Raw genomic sequence first — 23,142 nt, 5'->3', positions numbered from 1 at the left:
TGTAGTGAAAGGGCTCCATCTAGTGGTGGATGAGAGCTTGAACACGCTGTCCAGCAGCCGGTTATCTCTGACAACATGTCACTCCTTCATGATTGTTCACCAGTTTCATAGTTGAGCTCATTGTCTGTCCCAGAACCTGAAATAAAAACTGAAAACTTGCACCACAGTGAAGGTTTAGCTGCTTCGTTTTTTCCTTCCACTCAAAGACAAACCCTCTCGATCATTTTCCAGTTATTTGTATTTGAATTATTGTCTTTTAAGTTTGTTAAACTTGGATTGACTTGTGCTTCAGCCACTCGTATCCAAAGTAAAAACAGGCTGAGTGGTTTGTGGTTTACTGTCTTGTAAAAAACACACTGACAGACAAATCACTCTCAAAATACATGATGATTATGAACTTGATAAATATGAGTCCTTGTTTGGTTAGTGTTACTCAAACAAATAGTAACTGAGTAAAAGTCTATTAAATGTAAGTATCAAAAGCAATTTTTTGGGCAGTAAATGTACTTAAGTATCAAAAAAGTCAAAAGTAACATACATATTTTTACATGTCTGTACTGTACATTTATGGGTCAGAACAGATCTGATATTTATATCCTTTTTCTAATCTGATTGCCAATAAAATAAATCAATTAAAACACGATGCAACATGTAATCTGCAAAGTGACTAGTAACTAAAGTTAAGTGTAGTAGTGGAGTAAAAAGTACAATATTTGCATCCAAAATGTAGCAGAGAGGAAGTGTAGAGTATCAGAACATGTCAATACTCAAGTAAAGTACTAGTAACTTAAAAAGTACACTACTTGAGTAAATGTACTTTGTTACATTCCACCCCTGTTTGTGTGTAATCTTTTGGGAGGTGGGAGTGATAAAACAGATCCAGTTGATTCCTGCCGCCCTGCGTCCTCGCTGCTCCGGTCGGACTGAAGCTGTGGACTTCACGGCCGCTTCACACCTGGTATTTCTATTAGGTTTCCCCAAACATTTGGCTTCTTCACATCTGGCACGCAGAGTGTGTGAAGGTGCAAACACAGAGCTTCATTCACAGTCAGTCGCAGTGAAAGACTGAGAGCGTTCGAGACGGACGGAGTTAGTTTCTTCTTCCTGCAAGCTGCTCCTCAGGGACCTGTGGGTTACAACATGTTGGTTCCCAGAAGAGAGACTGGGACTGACTGGAAAACACACACACACACACACACACACACACACACACACACACACACACACACACACACACACACACACACACACACACACACACACACACACACACACACAGAGGCGAGGCCACCCACATCTGAACCACCCAGGACCACGAGCAGCATCATTACTTCATGAGGGAGGCGGCTGAGTGTCAAAGCGACACATCATCAGTTTCACACAGAAGCCTCATATCTGCTTTTATCTTCACCACAGCTGGCAGCAGCTGGCGGGAGAACATGCTTCATACACCACCAGGACAAAGTCCCACTAAGTAACGTTGACCAGGATGTTAACAATCATTCTCAGATGAAACTGTGTGTTTTTCTGGTCACTATGTCGCCAAATGCTACCGAGAGATTTGTTCCTATAGCTCATCGCCGAGTCATTTTCTGGACAGGGAACTGAGCAGCTCTGATTTTTACCCAGAGGCTTTCTGTATGTGGAGCTGGATGCACCGGCGTGATTTACTGTGGATGGCAGGAGCCGTGAGGATTATGGTTTGGCTGATGTGTGACATTACAAAGCTGCTAACAACTCGTGAAAAAAAGAAGACGAAGACGAGGGAGAAGAGGAGGAGGAGGAGGAGGAGGAGGAGGAGGAGGCGGCATGTAGAAACGATGCAGTCTTTGGAAAAAGAAAACAACTTCGATCTTCTCTCCATAAACAAAACAAAAACACCTGTGAGTGTGTGCCGGGGGTCTGCGAGCTACCTACAAGAGCACCGGCACATGAAATATCTATAATCTCTGGCAGGTTTCAGGGCTCCCGTCCTGCCCCGGGCCCCCCTGAATGATTCAGGGGTTTCACCTCCCTGATGGCACCGACTCAACATGTGGAACTGCAGGAATGTAAAGAAAAGTGCATGTGTGCTAAAAAATCCTGCTGCCATGTCAGCAACTCTCCACAAAACCAGAACTGTGAGGAAGGAAAGACGGGAGAGTGAGAGACAAGAAGGCAGAAGAAGATTCTGTCTCATTGTGTTAAAGGAGGCAGAGAGGAAAGAATAAGACCATCATGCTGTATTAGTTTATATGTTCACAAAGCTCGACTGTTTCCACAAATCTCCTGAAAGTATTGATTCTGCAGTTAAGATGAAATATTAGTGTTGAGAGAGACAGTTTGGTCTAGAACTGAACCAACTGGGTCGAGTGCTGTGTTATTTGGTTTCCAGTATACAAAAGTGTCTGGGTGTTGAAAAGAAAAAGTATTCAGGCATTCGTGGAAAGAAAGTAAATAAAAAAGCTTTTATATGATCGGGATTATTAAGCTTGTGAGGCTCGTCTCCTCCTCAGTGTCTTCATCAGAGTCGCCGTGTGTCTGAAGATCGTTTCTTTTTTCTTTCATCCTTCAGATTCCTCCAGCTGGCTGCATGTGAGACGGACTGAGTACCTCTGAATCTGTTTTGTGTTTGAAGGACACATATTTCTCGCTTATGTTACACTGAATTTCATTTTCACGCCAAAATTACAAGTATTCACTTTTTTCTCTGAGAATGTTTTTATTTAAAGTGGTCATAAAAATATTATTTTGGCCACTTGGAGGCAACAGAAACCCCAAATTAACAAATACCCTCAGAGCAAGGAGGATGTGGGTGCATGTCGTGATCCATTGGAGACAAAATACGGTGAATATTATCGTCGAGGACAGAAAAAAACGCACAAAAAAGATGCTGGTGCTCAGAAAAACACACATATAGTATTTATATATCTATTTTCACATCAACTGGAGTTATAAGGCAGCTTGACAGCATCAATTTGTTTCAGGAAGTGCCCCAAAACGACATGTTTAAGTTCACGTGACAAAGCCCTCTAGTGGCTGCAGGAATTATGACGGGAGCAAAGGAGGAAGTGACGACGATGTCTCTCGACCTGGTCACCAGAAAAAAATGTTGGCGTAGTTTGTTTCTGCAGATCTCGGATATGTTAAGTTTCTACGTTTCATGTGAACCGTATCACCATTTCTACAATCCCCATCATATTATGTTGAGTATATCAGCTGCGTGTCCTCTCAGGAGCAGGAAGAGTGGACGTTGGTGGTGTGACATCAAGGCGAGTCCAAGCAAGACTGATCCAACTGGGTCATTTTAGCGACTGGTGGGAACATTTTTCTGCCATTTATTGGGCAAAAAAAACAAACTATGCTGACCTCTTCACCATCTTTACAGGCATTTACAGGATATGAGGATATGTGCATCCCTTTGAAATATTTTAAGAATGAACTTTAAACTGGTAGCTGCCAAACTTAATTTAAAATACTCTCTAAACTTGCACATTCATGTTCATACACCAGCGGCACAAAACAAATTAAAAGAACAACAAAGACACAGGAGATGACTTTGGTCTAAATTCGCACTTTATTCCTAACACTTACAGGTTTGTTTTGTCCCCGTTTCCCTGGCCCCCAAAACAACAGGCACACAGATAGCGATGAGTTAAGGGACAGTAGAGAACAGTTTCAAACCCAAACGTTTCCAACAGAATCAGGTTATAGAATCAACTCAGACAGAGAGAGCCTCGAGGTCAAAAAACAGCATATTGTAAGCATACTTCAAAAACAGAAAAAGGACCCAGAAAACAGATACTAAAGCTTACAGAGCAGATCATCTTTTCATGTTCATCATCACCATCATCACCGTCGTCGTTAGGCTATATTAAAGAATACTTTTGTATCGAGTTTATCATAAAAACGTGGGCGTTGTACAATGCGGAGAAAAAGAAAAGCAAGGTGTGAAGATACAGTGGAGCTCTTTGGTTTTCACTATTGAGGTTTTTTTTTTCTTTAGCAGTAAAATCTATCTTTGCTGTCCTCTTAACCTTTGGATTTAAGCTGCATTGTAGAAAAAATAGAAAGGAAAACTTTTTAAATTTCTCCTAAATAAATGAACAATAACACGGGGCAAACTATATCGACTGAAGTTATTCTCTCATTTTTTTTTTCCCACTCTGTTGTTAGGTTTTTTTTTTACATTTTGTGTTCTCAAGGCCAAAAACAGGAGTTTCTTTTTATGTCACGGTGACTTGGAAAGTTGAGCATAGTAGTAAAATTAACATTCACAGCCACAGAAGAACTACAGTAAAAAACTGTCAAGGCCTGAAGTGCTCTTATTATCCGACAGTGTTTTCATATTAACGACAGGCGCTGGATACCTTTTATTTTAGCAGTTACAGTCCCTAACAAGAATCCTGAATGTTTATATACACATGGAGTGAGTGTGTGTGTGTTTGTGTGTGTGTGTGTGTGTTTGTGTGTGTGTGGTGTGTTTGTCGTGCAGTGTCTCGCTGCGGAGGTTTTTAACTTTGGTATTATTCTCTGTCCACCACAGCTGAGTCGGACTACACAGGCACACATACAGACGGAGCTGCGCTGCTGTCGGAGAAAACAACACGCAATTTATTAAAAATATAAATTTGTATTTTTTTTAAGTTGAGTTTGGTGCGAGCGGTGGATTTTTTTAAACAGCCCAAAGGTCGAGAAAAACACGATAAAAACATAAATTAGCACGTATGTTTTAAGTACAAACACTAAACCTGGAGTTCAGATGTTTTCCTCCGACAGCAGTGATGAATACACACACCTTCCTCTCTACAAAACACAGCCTCATCCTCAGCACGTCGCTGAACTCCAGACAGCGAACGGCAGCGGACATGTTGGTGTGCTCTGTAGGTTAAAGCCATAAGAACAACTGGTTAATGAAAATCTTTGTTTCTTCTCCATCAAACTAACTTGCTAGGGCCAGTTTCACATCCCTCACTCCTGAGTTCAGACAAGTCACGTCTTTTTTGTTTTATTTTTATTTTTTTTGTCATTAAAGCTTGAATGTCTATTTGGTTTTTTCATGAGAGTATCAGAGGTATGAGTTAAAGCCCTCGTCCTGAAGCGGGACCAAGGGGATCAGAAAGCTTTTTTAGAGAGCAGAGGAGGAGACGTGAACGGAGGAAATTCGCTCAGCAGGACTGAAATAATCGGCAAAAGTTGATAAATGCGGCAACGACTGACCAGTTGGAGTGTGTGAAACTGAGCTGGGTCAGATAAGTTTACTGTCCAGTGATTGACGGTGTCCCACACTCAGTATCCCACTTGGATAGTAAGCTATTCGAAAATTCATCGCTAAAGTGATGTATCAAGTCAGGTTGCACCATAAATGATGAGTACATCGGTTGTGAGGAAACATCTGTAGCACCATCTAATCAGGAGGTCACCGTTAGCATCACGAGCTATTAGCTGTGTACCTGCCAAAAATAATGGTTTACGGGGGCCTTAACTATGTATCAAACAAATAGTAGCAAGTAATTTAGTCTGTCAGTAGGCTATTAGCTTAGCGTTTTGTAATGGCAGGTAGCTATATCGTGTTCTTTTTTTAAAATCTAATTTAAAATCTACCAGCTTACATTTGAATACATTTATAACACATTTTCAAGTTTGCTAAGTCAACATTTTACTTGTCAATCTGTGTAAACCTCTCACTTAGTAAACAAACTAGGCTAACTGTGAGCTAACAAAGAGCCGGTGCAACCTGACAAAATTAAATAATTTAGAAAACTCAATATTTAAAAAGCTTCTTTAAAATCAGTATTATTGGGTTGTAAAAATCTCAGACTGATGATTATAAAACAGTAGCACACACTCCAGGTTCTGCTTGATATTTGAATCGAAACACAACTTTTTCATGATGATCATAATTTAAAAAACGTCCTCTTCCTCCGTCACAGTTTCCCTGCTACTTTCTCTCTCTGTCTCAGGTCACAACAGTCTTTAGGTTTGGTTTTTTCTTTGAAAACATTCGTTTGGCATCTTCTCTTCTTGTCTTGATCTCAAGAACGCCCCTCTCTGCAGATACAAGCCTCACAACAACCCCTGAAAAAACTATTACAAAGATCCAGAAAGACATAAATAGAAATCCAATAAATACATAAATAAAGAATCAATAAATAAACAAGGTGAGAGACAAAGAAGTTCATAAATACAAACGGACCGTTTTTCCCCCCAATCCCCGAAAAAGCACACACCTCCCTCGTACAATAAATACAAATATTTTTTCCAACAAAGAGCCCGTGAGAGATAAAGAGTTTTAAAGCTTTTGGTTCTTAAATCAAGTCATCGTCTTCGGTCGTCATCATCAAAGGATAATAGTCCCAGCCTTTTATACATCAGCAACAAGTAAGAGCAGTTGAACATAGATTATTTTCCCCCTACAAAAACCTATAAGAACTAATGGATACATTCCCTCTAAAAGTGGACGTTAACAGCCTTTAATCTGTCTCAGACGTCAGCATCCCCCCGCGTCCCTCCCCATATCATCTTTATCACTGGTTGCCTTCAGCGCCTGTTATCAAAGCTCAACTCTGTTTTCAACCTGGGCCTCGTCTGTTTCCTCCATCATTCATCGAGATCTGCACGTTTTAGCTTTAAATCAAATGAAAAATCAAAGTATTCCACTGGTTTTAAGATATTTCCTTCCTGGTGACGATCAGCACGATATGAAAATAAACTTTTCTTTCTTGATCACAGTGAACATTTTTATAGGCAAAGTTGATACTGTCCCTTAAAAACTCCTCCTTGGTGATGCATTCAGGGAAAATGAATGATTTGAGTCGACTTAAGCTCACCCTGATGTACTATAGCTTGTTGAGGTGACTGATTACCAATTTCAAAGTCTAATCAGCAGAATAAAATGTTGTCGTTAATGTTTCTGCAAACTAAACCAACTGTGGTTCAACATTTGTAAGCGTGACACAACTGGATACTTTCAAGGAGATCTCGGGACAATTTTCATCCTTGTTTGTGGCAACAAAAATGGATATTTTTCACGAGAGAGTCGGGACGTCTACAGGCATGTTTGTGGCGACGTTTTGAAGACCTCGGGGCTTCTCTAGCCGTGTTTGCAGAGACCATTTAAATTCTTAAGTCAAAATATGATGTTTTCCTAAACCTAACCAAGTGGTTTTTGTGCCTAAAACTAACACAGCGTTGCCACAACATAAAAAAGAAAACTGAACCTAAATAAACGTGACGGTGATTGGGTTGAATTTAAAGAATGCTACGCTTGTCTTTTTCGTCATGTTGAAATAAATAGAAACCAGCGGCTGCCTGTTAAGTAATGAAACAATACGAGTTGATGAAGTTGTATTAAACCACCAGTGTGTTCTCTGGTTGCCTTTTTCAACATGTATGGACTCCTCACTATGTCAGGAAACGTCCACTAAAAAGATATGAATGACAGCCGAGTGCTATCTCTGCTGTTATGTAAAGCAATGGAACAATAAATAATGAAAGGCATGTGACCATAAATAGACTAATAAACTAATATAATAAACTAATATAACACTAGGAAAGAATGAACGTTGAAGGAGCTGCTTCGTGTTTCACTTTTGGAGTTTTCTTCGATGGCTGCACTTGTTGGAGACGACACGTGTGATGGGAAACAGGTCCAGGTTGAAAATGGCCAGAGTTTTGCTTTCGAAGCATCGAGCGACATTATTTTGTCCGACATGTTTTTGTGACAGAAACAGTGTTTTGTGTTTTTTAGTTTGTATGCAAGAGAATTAACGTTATACCGACACATGCTCACACAAACACACACACGCCCATACATGCAGGTAAACACACACATACACACACTATCTCTCTCTCTCTCTCACACACACACACACCAGCTGAGCCACTCGTACAGCTTGTGCATTGGTTTGGTTGTTCTATTTGGTTTGGTTGAACGTCTAAAAAGTTTTGGTTTTCAGTTTTGGCTTTTTCACAACATTCTGGATCAACTAAAAAACTTTTTTTTTTTGTATCTTGGAAGCTACATTTTCACAGCTATTTCCAACCATGAAGAAGAAAAATTAAAAATAAAACCCGGAGCACAACCGAAGAGACAAGAAGATATGAAAATAGGCAACATGTCGCCGAACCCGCCCCACCCAACCTCCCCTCCCTCCCTCCCTCCCTCCCTCCTTCCCGCCGCATAATAAGTAGAAAGCAATGAGACAAATCCATACATCATTAACAGACACACTATGGAAAGCAAAAACAAAAATATATATATTCTCAAAGTCAGTTTGTTGAGGTTATTCCATATTTTATCCATCCAGGAAAAAGAAAGTGAGAACAAAGCCGAGGTCGCTGGCTGAGGGTGAGAGGGAACGATTTCTGTCTGTCGATACAAGAACAGCAATCACAGCTAAAGACGAACAGACAGACAGGGCCTTCCTCCCCCCTTCTCTCCCCTCGTCCTCCCCCTCTTTGTTTGTATTTGGTTTAGTTACAGTTCAGTCACTCATACATAACTAGTAGCAGTAGTAGTAGCTTTTGGTTTTGGGTTACTTTTTGGTTTTTTGGTCCGCCGCTTTGAGCGCACCTCCTCCTGCTCCTCTTCCTCCTTCTTCTCTTCCTCTTCTTCATGCTTTCCCCCTGCAGCTTTTCATACCTTTGGCTCCTCCGCTCCTGACCGCTTCTCCTTCTCCTCCTCTTCTTCTTCTCCTCTTTTCTTTTGGCCCTTTGATCTGATCTTTGGAGACAAAGGAGAGGGGCAGATGGGAGGGAGGGATGGAGGGCAGGGGTTTGGGGGCAGTAAGGGGAACGCCGGTGCTTCACCTCTTTCTTTTGTTCTTTTTTTTTTTTTGGTTTGGACTCTTTCTTATGCTTGTAGTGTGTGTGTGTGTGTGTGTGTTTTTTCCTTTGACACTGCTGAGGTTTTTGTCTGGACACTCGTCTCCCGGGCGAATCCAGAGACAACGCAGCCAGAGGCGATGCTTTGGTATCCAAGAGTGACTGTCTGGTGGTGGATGAGCAGTCTGGAAGATGACATGATGATGGGATGGGTGTGTATGCGGCGATAATAAATAAAAGAAGGCAAATAATGCTGAAAAAATAATCCCAAGACTGTCCACATCTGCCTGTGGTGTGTTTCCTCTTTGTAGGCAGTATAAACACTGTGTAGTCCGAACAAACAATGAGAATATTGGTAATGACGATGACGACGATAATGGAAATGAAAATCCTGACAGAAATGCTCTTTTTCGAACGGAAAATTAAGATGTAAATGATCCCAAAAATCCGTGTCGATCTTTAAAGTTGACATTCAAGCTAAACAACCACTTTCTACCTGGGTCGAACAGGATTTTCCCAACATGTTTAGTTGACTTAATCCAATTTATGTGCCAGACGAGCGGGTTAGCCACAAAGACGTGTTTCATGAATACCAAAAAGCTCAGGCATTCACAGGAGAACATGTTAAAAGTTATTTTTATACTAAGGTCTGTATGTATTGGCACCTTACCTGATGCTATAGTAATTATAGTGGTAAGCCCCACCCGTCTGCCACCCCAGGCTGATTAAAACAAACACCGTCTGTTCTGATGGATGGTGGGTTCACACTGTAAAGCTGTAAAGAGGTAGGTAGATATTCTGCAAGTGGGATCAGCTGTAAAAATTAATCTTACGTATTAAAAAGCGGTGAATATAAAATCATAGAAAAATAGATGTTTTGTAAATCTTGAACTGAAAATGAGAAGAATGGAAATCCTGACTGAAATGGAAAATGTTCGTCATGAATGGAGTACTGAACTGATCCTGGACTGATCAGAATGCAAAAGTCTTTTTGAACTAAAGCTTTTCTCTCCGTTTGTTGTTTTTTTGTCTTTTTTGGTTTTCAGTTTTTGGTATTTGGAGATTTTGGTTTTCATCTTTGTAAGTGTGTTTCTCTTCTAGCATCTTTCCTCTCTTTTTTTAAAATTTGGTTGCAACCACATGACCCTCCGAGCTTGTTAAACAAGTCTTTTCTTTTTGCCTCCCATGTCTCACACACAGTTTCGCTTCTCATCCCTGCCCTCAAAGAGTTCATTTGTTCTCTCCAGCTGATAAAAAGCATGGTGTCCGTTTCCTCAGTGCCACCTCTCCAGCTAAAGATCATTATTTGGTTTCAGATTCCCCCCTCTGTTCTGCAGTTCTCTCTATCCTCTCCATCCTCCCTCTCTCTTTGCTTCCTCCCCTCATCCATCTGTGTATATTTTTGGCTTCAGAAGACTTCAGCGGGGAGGCGGAGAAAGAGAGAGATGAAATCAGAGATGGATCAGACAGAGAGATGGCTTTGGTTGAAAGGCGAGGTTGTAAATTTAGATTTTTAAAGCTCCTTTAACGCTCTGCTTCCTCCTCTTCCTCCTCCTCGTCCTCCTGATAGGATACTTTGGCTGTCAGTCAGGGATCACTCGGCCATGGCCCCTCCCAGGGGCGGCGGTGAGGCTTCACTGAAGGAACAGAACGAGGCGGGGCTTGAGCAAGGAGACGCCGACTCCTCGTGGCACGAGGTCGGGCTCATGAGGTCGCTGGCGCCAGGGGGTGGAGACTGGGAGAACGGAGGCCTCGGGCCGCACCCACTGCTGATGCCGCTTACCAGTCCCATGCCGGGCGTGGAGGCTGTCGCCATGGAACCGGTCACCATGGGGAGGAGGGTGGGGCGGTTGAGGAAGAGGGACTGGCGGAGAGCAGCGGGACCCCCGGGTCCGCCCAGAAGCATGTGACCCGCTGCCCCCTCAAGGCTTGAGATGGGCAGCTGACCACCGCTGGCTGCCAGGGCTGGGAGGGACGAAAGAGAGGAAGACAAGGGTAAGAGTGTGGACAGTGATGGAGGAAGGACAGGAGGACGAGGGTGGAGAGGGAATGAGAAAGATGGAGGAAGAAATGAGGAAAAAAGTGACAAACGATGAAGCGAAGTAGAAAAAGATTGAAAGGACAAACGTAGATGTGATGGCAGTAAAGAGGATGTAGAGGGTGGAGATGGTACACAGCGAGGACATCAGACACATCAGTAACAGTTTAAACATTTAAAACCTGGATGGTGGAGATAAAGATGATGAGCGAGTGGATACCAACAGTTTACACACATTATCTTATCTACAGTATATGAATAAATGATGAATAGGCATGTGGTTCACCCAAAGCACACTGGAACATTTTTCAAATATATATCAGAAGAATCTCTGCAGCACAAACTCGTTCCTTTCTAAACTGTTGTCAGTTTGTTTGATGGATTAACAACGACACAATGAATCCTGGAAAGACGCTCTGTTACTGAAGTCTGAATGTCTGAAGTTTCATTTTTCAATGCTGCGAGCTACTTAAAAAAAATAGATAAACCAAAACTATCTGCATGAATAGATACCACTACAGGTAAATAAGAAAATATGTCTTTTTGTAATTTGAGTGAACTGGCCCTTGAAATGAATATGTTCTGTTTACGTGAGGAGATAATGAATCATTTTACAAAGACAAACGATGGTCAGCAGAGGACGAAGACGGAGATGATTATTTAGTACACGTGCACACAACCAGCGCATTATTCTACAGGAGGCAACGGATCGGGTCGGAAGCTTGTGATAGAGCTTGTGTGACAAAATATTAATATTTAGATTAAAATCAAATATTTGTGGTTAAAATCTGCCAATGGATAAACAAATCAAATATTATCATGATTTTAGCAAATGCAGTTACAAATGCTGTAGTCAAAGAACAAGAAGGTCATGACATGTATCTTAACAAAGGAAAATAAGAAAATATAATAAAAGCTCTCCTGTTATAAACAACCTCTCAGGCCCTTGAGTATGTATTTCTGAATCCCCGTTGGCAGTCATGCATTTTGCCCAACAAAGCAATGTTTTTTCCCCCGAATTTGTTAGGCGCACCTGAATGCAGCATGAAGTCCCTGTGCTTTGTGTGTAAAACTCAAAGCAGAGGAGAAGCAGCACGTCCGAGAGACTCTCAGCACAGTTTTCTAACACGAGTGCTGTTCAACACAAAAATGTACTCGCCCTTAAAGACTGGCTCGCTAAACCGACGCATGGCAGCAGTTCATTTTGGACTCAAAACGCATCTACAGGAAGGTGCACAGCCTGTATGAAAAAGTCGATTTTGTGATATTATGAACAATCAAGTGAAACACTAAAATATCCCTAACTAATTCTGAGTAGTATTTTATCTTGCAATGAAAAATATCACTGCAAAACTGAGAGGACTCTTGTACTTTTCCACAAAATATCTGCAGCAGACCTGGCAGAACAACCTGTCTATCAGTCAGAGCTCCACCTTAACAGAGAGTGACACCCGCTGACTTTTGAATTCCAGTGTAATAGCTGACGCTTTTATCCATTACAGCACCGTGAGTGTACACATTCACAGCGCGTGTGGCCCCAGAGGGATTCAAAGCAGAAATCCTTTCACGTCAACCCTCCTCTTTTCACCGAGGCTCCTCTTTCTTCCCTCCTTCAACCTAAAACTCTATCAGAGCCGACAGTGCCAGAGCGGCAGTTTCCATAACAGACTGTATCCTTCTCATCAACACATGGCCTGGAGGAGGCCGGCTCTGAATGACGGCCGACGGAGCAGGAGAAGAGTGGGAAGGTCTGAATCGGCGCTATAGGGAGATGGACCAAGTGACGGATTCAAAGCTGAGCTCAACAAACCTTATTTGTGATGCTTAATTGATTTGGCGGCAGATCATCTCTTATAAAAAGGGGAATTTTTGACTGGAAGCTGGTTATTTAGCCAACAGGCGTTGATATTGAGAAGGAGGGGATTGTGCCTGTTCAACTGTTTACTGTAAGCTGACTTGGCCTCCCTAAGCTTCGCCATAAGGGGCTCTTGTCACTTTGTGATAATAGCAGGCTATTGTATGAGAATCAAATTGAATCTTTCACCATACTGAGCGATTCAGAAAGTTTGTGCTGAGGAGGAGGAGGAGTGTGGCTGCAAGGGAATTCATTTTGGACAGAATGGATGAAGGGTGAAATGGGAAGTGGTCTTTAGAAATGGAGACTCATGAAGACCGGCCGGGGCTGGAGGGGACAGGCCGCATGCACCGACACACACTCATGCACGCACACACCTTGCATGGTAGCCAGGGGATTGCTGCCAATGAGGGCCTGGTTCATCCCTGTGCTTACTCCCATCATTGTGTTCCTGAAATGTGGATGGACCGCAAATTCACACAAACACACACACATGTAGAGAAAGAGTTGGCAGGTTAAGCATTATAAATCAATGTTCTTATCAGTTCGGTCTCTTGTCTTGTGTTTCATGGTGAAACCAGCAGCTTCTTGTCTGCATACTTCAGCTTGCATGCATGTTTTCAATGATCAAACGCAACGAATTGCAGTCAAACCTGTGCAACAGCAGTCTGACAGACCGTCAACAGCTGAATACCACAGATTTCTACGTATGTCTCAGTTCAAGTTTAACATTTTTTCAGAAAACTGTTTTGACCACTGACTTAATTCATGTTTGAGGCAAAATCAGAGTCGGCTACATCGGGAGTTAAAAGCAGGGTTAAAAAATTACAAAGTAACTTGGACAATAAACTAAATAACACAAAATAACATTTGTTTTAATTGCACAGCCCTCGTCTGTCGCTATTCAACAACTGACCCAACAAAATCAAACACATAATGAAGCGACTAAATGGCCAAAACTCAGAAAATATCAGCTTGTATAGATTTTTTTTGTATCTTTGAAATGACAAATTACTTGTATTTTAATTTAATACATTTTCTCACACCAATATTTCGTTTTTTATTCTTCTATAGTTGATAATTAAGTATTTGTAATTTAATGTTTTTTAACACTCACCCAGTGTTGAGCCCGTGGGCCCCGAGGCTGGCTGGGGCGGGGCTGGCTGTGCTATGAGGAGGCGGAGTCACAGCAGAGGAGGTGGAGCCTATCGCAGCCGAGCTGACGGGAGTCATGGGGCAGGATGCTGACGGTGATGAACTGGCAGCTGAGGAGAAGAGATGAAGAGAGGTATTGTTGCCATGTTCGGATGAGTTACAGCGTTATTACTAAATTTGGTGACAGTTCTTCATCAACAGTCAGGACCTGGAGATTTATAAACGTCTTTTTTTAACTCCATTCAACTTCAGACTGGACAGAGAAGTTTCGAAAGTATTAGCCTCGGCTCAACAGGCCAATAAATTTCCAGCTGTGTTTGTTACCTGTCAGGCCATCTGTCATATCTGTGAAGCCTGGGATAACTCACACTGCAGCCCAGCTCTATAAATCATGAGGACGAGTCATGACTCATGGAGGTAAACAACTCAAGATGGGACCAGTGCTTCCATGTTGTTGTCAACAAAACGTCGTTGTTTTCTATTTCAATCTTTCTCTCACAGAAATCATTTTTTTGAAAGCGATGATACTTCAGTGTTTCATCAAACCAGCGACAATACAGAAATATCAACTTCTACCAAATAATGTCAGGACCAGTTTAATCTTCCTGTGACTGACCTCAGGGTCCCAAAAACACAACGGAGAAGCACGGAGCTAACCTTTAATTATTTATTGACGAGACTCTACACAGGCACAAACAGTAATTACACCTCACCTGTTGTGCTGAGGCTGGTGGTGACCTGGGACAGACCATGACTCGATATCTGTAGAGGGAGAGAGAAATCAGGAAATACTTTTATCCATCCATCTGTGAAACAATTATCAGGCCAACTTAAAGTAGTAAAGGGTCAGTGGATTCACGGTGGACTGTACCATGTGCGGGCTGTAGCAGGGGGCTTTGTGCGTCACAACAGGCGAGGTCTGGCTGGGCAGGGGAGGGGTGGTGCTGCTGGAGGGGTTGATGCGTTTCTCTTTCTGCCTGCGGTTGCAGAACCAAACACGAATCACTTCCTTCTCCATGTTGAGCTGCTCCGCCATGAGCAGGATCTCCTCCGAGGTAGGCTTCTGGTTCTGAGGAGGAAAACGTCACACCGTTGAGTTAAAAGACTGATGAGTAGAAACCTTGATGTGAAGCTATCTAAAATAGGAGCCTGGCTTTGAGGATTACAAGTAGGTGTCGGAGAGAAGCCCTTCATAAAAAAAACAATTAATAAAATTGAAGAAAGCACACATAGAGAGGGATTAAAATATGTTTTAATATGAATACTATGGTGCAATTTTGGGGCCATTTTAAGCTTGTCTTATTGGTAAATAAGTCTGTCTCCTACCATATTGAAGTTGCGCTCTAAAGCCACTCGCACGTTGGTCTCGATGCTGGTGCGCTTCTTCCTGCGTCGGCCGGGTAGACCCTCGAGGCCCAACATGGGGGAGGAGAGAGAAGATGGGCTGGGCAGCATGCTGTCCACTGCCATAGTTTCTGTCAGAGAGGGAGAAATAATAATAAAAAAAAAGAGACAGAGAGATGAAGACATGTAGGCCAATAGAAAGAAATAGATAGAAAAGCAGTGAAGACAAGAATGGTTTGTATCATATTATCAAAAAACTTTAATTCTTTCAAGAGACATTTAGAGTCTTTAGTTCACAAGTTTGTTTAAAAGGTAATGTCTTAAACTTTAAAGCCTTGAAATCTGAATGACTGCAGCTAATAAACGTCTTTCCTTTCAGAATAAAATCTCAGCCTCATTTTAGATCAAATAAATGACAGATGTGTGTACGCTGTCAACCAAAACAAGGACACCTGCTCTGATAAGTTTCGGATGTTTACCTGCGTCACTCAGCCACTTCTCAAGCAGCGGTTTCAGCTTGCACATGTTCTTAAAGCTCAGGTTGAGTGCTTCAAATCGGGAGATGGTGGTCTGGCTGAAGTCGTTGCCGTACAGCTTGCCCATAGCCACGCCGACGTCTCCCTGACAGAGACAGATAAACAGTGTCAGGTATTAAACTGAGACACACACAGACACACACTCCTTCCTTTTAATTCTCTTTTTTACCTGGGTGAATCCCAGCTTGATGCGTCGTTGTTTGAAGGTGCGGGCAAACTGCTCCAGCTCCTCCAGGTCGCTGGGCTCTTCCCCCAGGTGACCCCCATGACCCCCGTGACCTCCGGAAGTCAAGGATGTCAGTGAGGAAGCCATGGTGCTGCTGGACGCTGATGTAGCTCCTACGGATGTCACAACACCGACACCGCTGCTGCCGGTGGCGACTATAGAGCCGCTGCCAGCACCGCCGCTTCCACCCACCACAACATCACTGCTCTTCTCCCTCTGTGATGGGAAGGAAATAAACAAAACCTAGGGTTGAGCATGTGAGGCCCAAGAAATTAAATCAATCTTAAACCCTGCGTGTGACAGAGCTGAAAAGGTTTTGAAAATCATTTTCAGGGAAAAAAATATTTTCACTTTGCAGGAATAGAAATAAACTCGTAGTGAATACATATGAGGTAATCAGCTGGAAAACATGCATAAGAAAATAATCATTTGACCCAGGCTGCCTTGACAAATAATATGGATTTGACAGGCATAGTGCAACACGTCCATCTTGTATTCTAAACAGGATGAAAATACTACAAATTTAATATCAGGCTGAGAGTTTAACCTCAGCCTGCCTCAGGTCAGCTGACAACAAGAAGACATACAGTACATCAAAGCAGGAATTTGACCCTGTGAGCTTTTGTGAGTATCAACTAATCATGCACGATATCTGCTGCTGCACGCCTCATTTACATTCATCGTCTCTGTGCATAAAATACATGAACAAGCAGGAGCCCCTGCCGTTGTATTTGACATGACTTCATGACAGCTTAATGAAAAATCTATAACGGCCCTCTGGCGTGTGGGGACGCATTGATGCATTATGTTATAGAAGATAAAGGCTGAGGACACAAGGTGAGCTGTTTGACTTGAGTGAGAATACATGATCAAGATCCTCATTGGATTCTATAATGAAAAGAACCTGCGGTGAATATATTTTGTACTGAGCGGCTACCTTGACCTTTTCCTTTAGCATACAGGCAAAACAGATAGTTGCAGGTATTTAAAATATGAAATGACTTTGCTTAAGTCAAGTGTGTTTTGTATTCTGCAGGTGGTTTGCAGCGGATGACGGCTGATAATGGTGAATGTCAGGCTGACAGGTGCCCTGTGGCACACAGAGTCAACATCTGCTTGATATGCATGAAAAAAAAAAACGTCCTGCTTGTCGTGTAGTCGAGGTCTGTAGTTTGCCAAGGTATCCCTCTCTTTTTCTTTCTCTTTCACACACTCACACATATACCAAGTTTGTCTTTCTTTTTTCTTTCCCTTGTGTGTCACCACAAATGTGCCAGAAAAGCAGGGAACAAGTACAAAACGTAGCAGATCATATACATCACCAGACTACATACAGAAGATTTTAAAATGTGTTTTAAAAAGTCTAAACACATTGTTTGTTTCTGTTGCTGAAAAGAGAAGTTCCTAAGGAGTGAGACATCTTGCTTCTTTCTAATCTTTGTTGAGGGTTGCACATGTGCAGTACCGATCAGACAGCTGCCGAACATGGAGGCCATTAATACTAGTTCGTTTTTTAATATATTTTACTTCAGTCTCTCTTGCAAACTTGCAGCTACTGAATGAAGTGAACAGAGATGGATGGAAGACAAAAGCCAGATGTTAGCAGGTGTCAGTGGGTTTTTTGTCCAGTGTAAAAGGAGTAAGAGAGATTTTCTACCTGTGCTTGGAGTCCCAGGCGAGGTGGGGTTGTCAGTAGTCCCCCTGGGCTTTGCTGAGGTAGCTGGATCAGATTTGGTGTCGAGAGCAAACCTGTGAAAGGACGACAGACCAATTACAAACCATAAACCAACAATCAATAAACCAGTCAATCAAATTATCAAATGATTTCAGTAAAGACCAACCAAAGCTAGAAAAGTGATTTATGGCTTGTAAAATGATGTGTGATTTGCTTTTTTGGTGTTTTTAATTCTTCAGATGAACTGTTCTGTGATGTATTTATTTATCTGAATCATCAGACGAGATGTTTCCTCAGTTGCCCTCACCCTGCTGCTGCTGCTGGGCCTGTGCTGGCTGAGACAGGAGGAACTGGGCAGGAGACTGGAGAGGATGACCTGGCATCAAAACCAGCTGCTGGAGCTGCAACAGCTGCTGGATGTCCTGCAATAAAAAAAAAAGAAAAGATGTCTCAATATACAGCACAAAGATCTAGTTAAAAGGTTATCTCTACTGCACAGTGAACACTGTCAAAAGTCAGTTAAAAACTCAGAAATAACATGTTTGTACCTGGGCTGTGAGCTGGATTGGCTGCGATAGTGCCAGCTGTGGTGGGGCTTGGACAGTTTGCTCCTGTTTGGTTGACTGTTGCTGCTGCTGTTGCTGCTGGGATTGTAATTGGTTCTGCTGCTGCTGCTGGTTGGCTTGATGTTGTGCGGCGGCGTGGGCAGCGTGAGCGGCGTGGGCAGCGTTTGACTGCTGGACGGCGGCCGCCAGGAGCTGAGCCTGAGCCTGTTGGAGGAGCAGCTGCTGCTGAGCCGGGAGGAGAGCGGCAAGCTGGGGGAGAGCAGGAAGAAGAAGAGGAGGAGGAGGAAGGGGGCGATGGCGGTGACAGAAATGAGGAAAGCGATGGCAAATGAGATGAAGGTGTAAACATGCAGAGAGGACAAAAGGAGAGTTGATGGACAGGTGGAGGTATGATTGAACGAAAGGACACGTGAAGGAAGATAATAATGGAGAAAAGTCAGGAGAGACAACACAGAGCAGCGTCAGCTACGCATTCCAGGATCAGAAGTGTAGGTGAAACTGTTAGCAAACAGTAAAAGCATGCCAGAGCAAGACAAGCGAGAAAAGCCATCCACTTAACTCACAGAATGTTTAGCTTTGGTATTTCACTCAATTGTAGATAATGCAACTCTGAAGACTTTATTACATGTTGAGCAAGTGTCTTCTTGTTCTTCAAGGCAGTTATGTACTTTCTGAATACTTTCCTGTGTGCTGACAGGGGTCACAACATTACTGTGAACTGAACATTTTGAACTAAATAATGGCATGTTGACATAAAAGCACGTTTGGAGCTTCATTTAACCTGTAAGTTTGGTTCATTGAACACGCTGAGAGCAATGCTAAACCGTACAAATCAGCAGTTCATCATTTTTGAAATCCTAGAGCAGTGAAATGAGCCGAGGGCAAATACAACTTTCACCGTGTTTCGCTAAAATGTCAAGTGAAACTGGCTCTGTTGTGACAAGTCATCAGAGCTGTCTGTTGATGTGGCTACGTGCAGACTTTGCTTTAAAGCCATGAATCACTTGTAGTTGAGAGAAGTGAACTGAAACTTTATTCCACCTTAGATCGGATAAAAGATAAAGTGCCTGGTGATGACATATTAACATTTGAAAGATCAGATGTGTGTGTGTGTGCGTAGTCTCACCCCTGCGAGCTGGCTGCCAGCCAGCATCAGCTGTGTGTGGTGGTGTTGGGTCTGTTGCTGTTGTTGGGAGGGAGGAGGTGCAGGAGGAGCAACGGTGCTATGTGCCATCTCAGAGCTCTCCTCAGTCTTTCCCTAAAGAAGATCACAATGTTAAATTTAATGCCAGCTGGTATCTTTATCTTTAAACTGTGATGATGCAACAAAGGTTTTTTAGGCGACATTCTCCTTCACATTCACACAGTTACACACACGCTGATGAGTGCAGTGATTGCTGACAATTTTGTATTTTAAGATTGTAGCTTCGGGTTTTCTAATCTCACACTCAGGGTGAGAATTCACAAGAAATGATACTGAACCTGCGCAAAATCAAACTGCTGTTAGATGTAACACTGCAAGGAAACATCTACTTGAGTTTGAAAATCATCTCATGAATTACTTTACTTTGTTTTCACAGTCTTTGTGTGCCGTAATCCTCTTGAAAATCCTGCTAGTCTGTTCCCAAAATGATTCATTTTATAAATAAGAGAGGAAAGTAGACCAGAGACACCAGTCCAAAATCCACTTGTGAAAAACACAATTAACAGCAAATGTAAATCCATCATTTTTGTAGCCATTTTACACATGCAAACATCCTTTAGACTTAATTTCTAGTATATTTCTGCCTCCAAACATACAGACTCTTACGACACAGGGAGAGATTGATGTTAATTTAACAAATACTCTTGGTGAGCCCTGATAGCTCACCTAGTGGAGCTTGCACCCCACGTACGGTAGCTGAGTTTGTCTCCAGCCTGTGGCCCTTTCCTGCATATCTACCTCTCTGTACCTCCTTTCCTGTCTGACTCTGCAAGCTGTCCTATCAAAATAAAGGCTAAAAAGCTCCAACAAATTCTTATATACATATATATATATATTCAACCATTCCCGACTCTCAATAGCAGCATAATTATGAGTGCTGCAAAGCTGAACTGATAAACCAGTCTGTGACCCACTTTCACAAACGTTCGTGGAGACAGGAAACAGGTTTCTAAGAATGAAGAAGACAAACAGGGGCAAAGAACGAAGTCCAAGATATTCATTAGTGCTCCTTCATTTGACTTTGACCTGAACTCTAGTCCCCCTCTGCTGCTGCTTACCGCTGATTCACCGTCCGAAGTATTTACCGGTCATCCGTCCAGAAGGATGAGTCAATCGTCCTCGTTTTCAGGGTGTCAGAAACATTCCAGAGCTGCTGACCTCTGACCTCGAGCTGTCGTTAGCTGTTCACAGCCCTGTCATTACCCATCCATCACTGCTGCACTGTGCTGCATCTATACTTCTATCACTCTCTGTCACCTCATTCACATCCACTTTGCTTTCTGCCTTTTCTCTCAGTACTCTCAGCTTTTCAGTCAGGTGGGTGTTTACGCAGTCGCCTGATTTGCATACACAGTGCTGCATACAGGAGTCTCACCCTGGGCTGTAACCATGAAACACACATGCATTCAAACACACCCATAAATGTGTGACAGGTTTAAAAGGTATGCAGTACTATTCGAAGTAAGTCATGCCTTCATTACATAACAACTGGACTGTTTCCTATTTTCAAGCCTTCTCCGGTCTTCAATATTTCGCCTGCACTTGTTTTAAAAAGCAACTGCAAGGATGTTGACTGGTACTTAAAAAGCGTGTCCTTGCCTCTCTTCATGGGCTAACTGTTGATTTTAGACCTTGCTCATTACTTTCAAGGCTCACAATGGTCAGGCGCCATCCTACAGATGTTATTCAGTGTCACTCAGCTCCTTGTGTTTTAATGTTGTTTTGTACAGCACTTTGGTCAGCTTAAATTATGTTTAAATGTGCTCCAGAAAACCAATGTTTCAGTAAGGTGTTGGGCCACCGCATGCCACCAGAACAGCTTCAATGCACCTTGGCATTGAGTCTACATGTCTCTACTGGAGACATCGTTCTTCCACAAGAGATGCCCTTATTTGGTGCTTTGATGATGGAGGTGGAAAGTGCTGTTTAACATGTTGGTGCAAAATCTCCCGTTGGTGGTCAGCTGGGTTGAAACCTGGTGCTTATGATTCACATCATTTTCATACTTATCAAATCAATCAGTTACCCTTCATGTCCTGTGGATGGGGACCATGGGATAGGTCCATTCAGGAAGAGACCACTCACATCAGGATAGCAATGTTCCACCAAAGGATAAAGGTGATTTCTAAGAACAACCTTTTATTAATCTGTAGTGAGCCTCCTCTTTAAGGGGACAGTGGACCCAAATCATGGCAGCATAATGCCGCCAGCGGCATGACAGAGCCACAGCGAGAACCACATCCTGACAGCAAAAACTAATAGCTGCATAAAATGTATCAAGCAATTTATGAACAACTTAAAATTAGCTGAAGTATAAGCAGTTATCTAAAGGTGATTACATGCAGAAGTCAATACAGTCAAGTGTTTTTAAAAAAATGGTGAATGGATATTTCCAAAATTACCCACCCACACAAAGGTTTAACTGATACAGGATTTTAGTACTGAAGCTGCTGTATTTTGAGATTTATGGGGCATTATGAGCTGGAATTGGACGGGACAAATCTCTCTCACACACACACACACACACACACACACACACACACACGCTGCATGTCTGAACTGGCTCACCTTAGTGCCAGCCGGCGTGGGAGAAAGGCTGAAGGGGCTGGTTTTCATTGGCTGAATCTGGGGAAAAACAAGCGTATATAAAATTAAATCACGCTCACAACATCATCCGATGATAAATTCAATCAAAGCCGCCCTGAGATCTGTGTCTACACGCTCTCAGTGAAGCCAGTGAAGTTTTTTAATTGTTGTGAGTGTAACTGGGCAGACGCTGCAATCAATCATTACATAACAATAACAGACGCTAGACCACATAACTGTTGAGACATGTGGACAGAGTTCCCGAGTATTCTGTGAAAAGAAGATTTAATTGCTCGATGTGACATAAAAAGAAAAGTCTCCGCAATCAGAGAAGGACTCCGTAAACAGCAGTTATCTCATTACATGCATCATTATTTTTGATCGACATGATTTGAGCATCATTTACTACCCACTCAACCTAATAAGATAAATAACATTATAATGTATTGTAATGATTTGTTACAGATATTCTGGCTATAATTCATTTATTTACTTCACTGTAATAATTTAATGGTTAATAAAATAAGCAATCAGACACAAAAATGAATGTTTAGCTGAAGTAAATTCAATTAAACTCTTGAGATTTATTCATGTCAGTGTGAGGAATAAAAGTAAAAACCAACCTGGTCATCGGGGCTGTTTCTGTCGGAGTCTGAAACACAGAGAGGCCACTTGTTAAACAGCGTGTGTGTGTGAGTGTGTGTGTGTGTGTCTGTAAACCTAAAAGATGTGACATTCATTAAAAAACATGAAAGAAAAACTGCTCAGATGAATTCATGTTTGTCTGTTATAAAAAGGTTCACATAATCCAAAAATTATGAAAAAACCACGTGATTATTACTGATATCATGAAATATGTGTGTGCATGTGTGTGTGTACCTGAACTGTCCCCTGGATAGTCAGCCCCAGGGTTCTCCTCCTCTGCTGCTTTAGACATCCTGATATCTGCAAGACACACACAAGAACACACACACAACTTTAGAAACAGGCATTTAAAAATACATATAAGGACGTATAATTAATGCAGAAAAGCAGACGGTTGTTGGTTCAAATTCCTTTGAAACACACTCTCAGTGACGACCGTCCAGGTAAAACATTTGTCAACCATACTGTGTCACGAGGAGACGACTGTGACACACACACACACACACA

General features: G+C 42.3%; 1 protein-coding gene across 2 annotated transcripts in view; it reads right to left on the bottom strand.

Annotated features, from left to right (window-relative positions):
* Nucleotides 1-8,190: 8,190 nt before the first annotated feature.
* The window catches only part of pou2f2a (POU class 2 homeobox 2a), a 77,583-nt gene continuing 62,631 nt past the window's right edge, over nucleotides 8,191-23,142 (bottom strand). For both annotated transcript variants that reach the window (XM_073483924.1, XM_073483925.1), the window contains 15 exons: nucleotides 22,870-22,935; nucleotides 22,614-22,642; nucleotides 21,973-22,029; nucleotides 19,327-19,458; nucleotides 18,183-18,449; nucleotides 17,942-18,056; nucleotides 17,617-17,708; nucleotides 15,903-16,175; nucleotides 15,677-15,818; nucleotides 15,180-15,328; nucleotides 14,725-14,922; nucleotides 14,567-14,615; nucleotides 13,816-13,963; nucleotides 13,076-13,149; nucleotides 8,191-10,770 (listed from right to left, as the gene is read on the bottom strand). In XM_073483924.1, coding sequence (XP_073340025.1) covers nucleotides 10,400-10,770; nucleotides 13,076-13,149; nucleotides 13,816-13,963; nucleotides 14,567-14,615; nucleotides 14,725-14,922; nucleotides 15,180-15,328; nucleotides 15,677-15,818; nucleotides 15,903-16,175; nucleotides 17,617-17,708; nucleotides 17,942-18,056; nucleotides 18,183-18,449; nucleotides 19,327-19,458; nucleotides 21,973-22,029; nucleotides 22,614-22,642; nucleotides 22,870-22,927 — 2,154 coding nt within the window. In that variant the 5' untranslated portion in view covers nucleotides 22,928-22,935 and the 3' untranslated portion in view covers nucleotides 8,191-10,399. The remainder of the gene's footprint in view (nucleotides 10,771-13,075; nucleotides 13,150-13,815; nucleotides 13,964-14,566; nucleotides 14,616-14,724; nucleotides 14,923-15,179; nucleotides 15,329-15,676; nucleotides 15,819-15,902; nucleotides 16,176-17,616; nucleotides 17,709-17,941; nucleotides 18,057-18,182; nucleotides 18,450-19,326; nucleotides 19,459-21,972; nucleotides 22,030-22,613; nucleotides 22,643-22,869; nucleotides 22,936-23,142) is intronic.

The sequence above is a fragment of the Pagrus major genome, chromosome 16, assembly GCF_040436345.1.
Source record: "Pagrus major chromosome 16, Pma_NU_1.0".
Classification (NCBI taxonomy): domain Eukaryota; kingdom Metazoa; phylum Chordata; class Actinopteri; order Spariformes; family Sparidae; genus Pagrus; species Pagrus major.
This window is presented reverse-complemented; position numbering and strand designations above follow the sequence as displayed.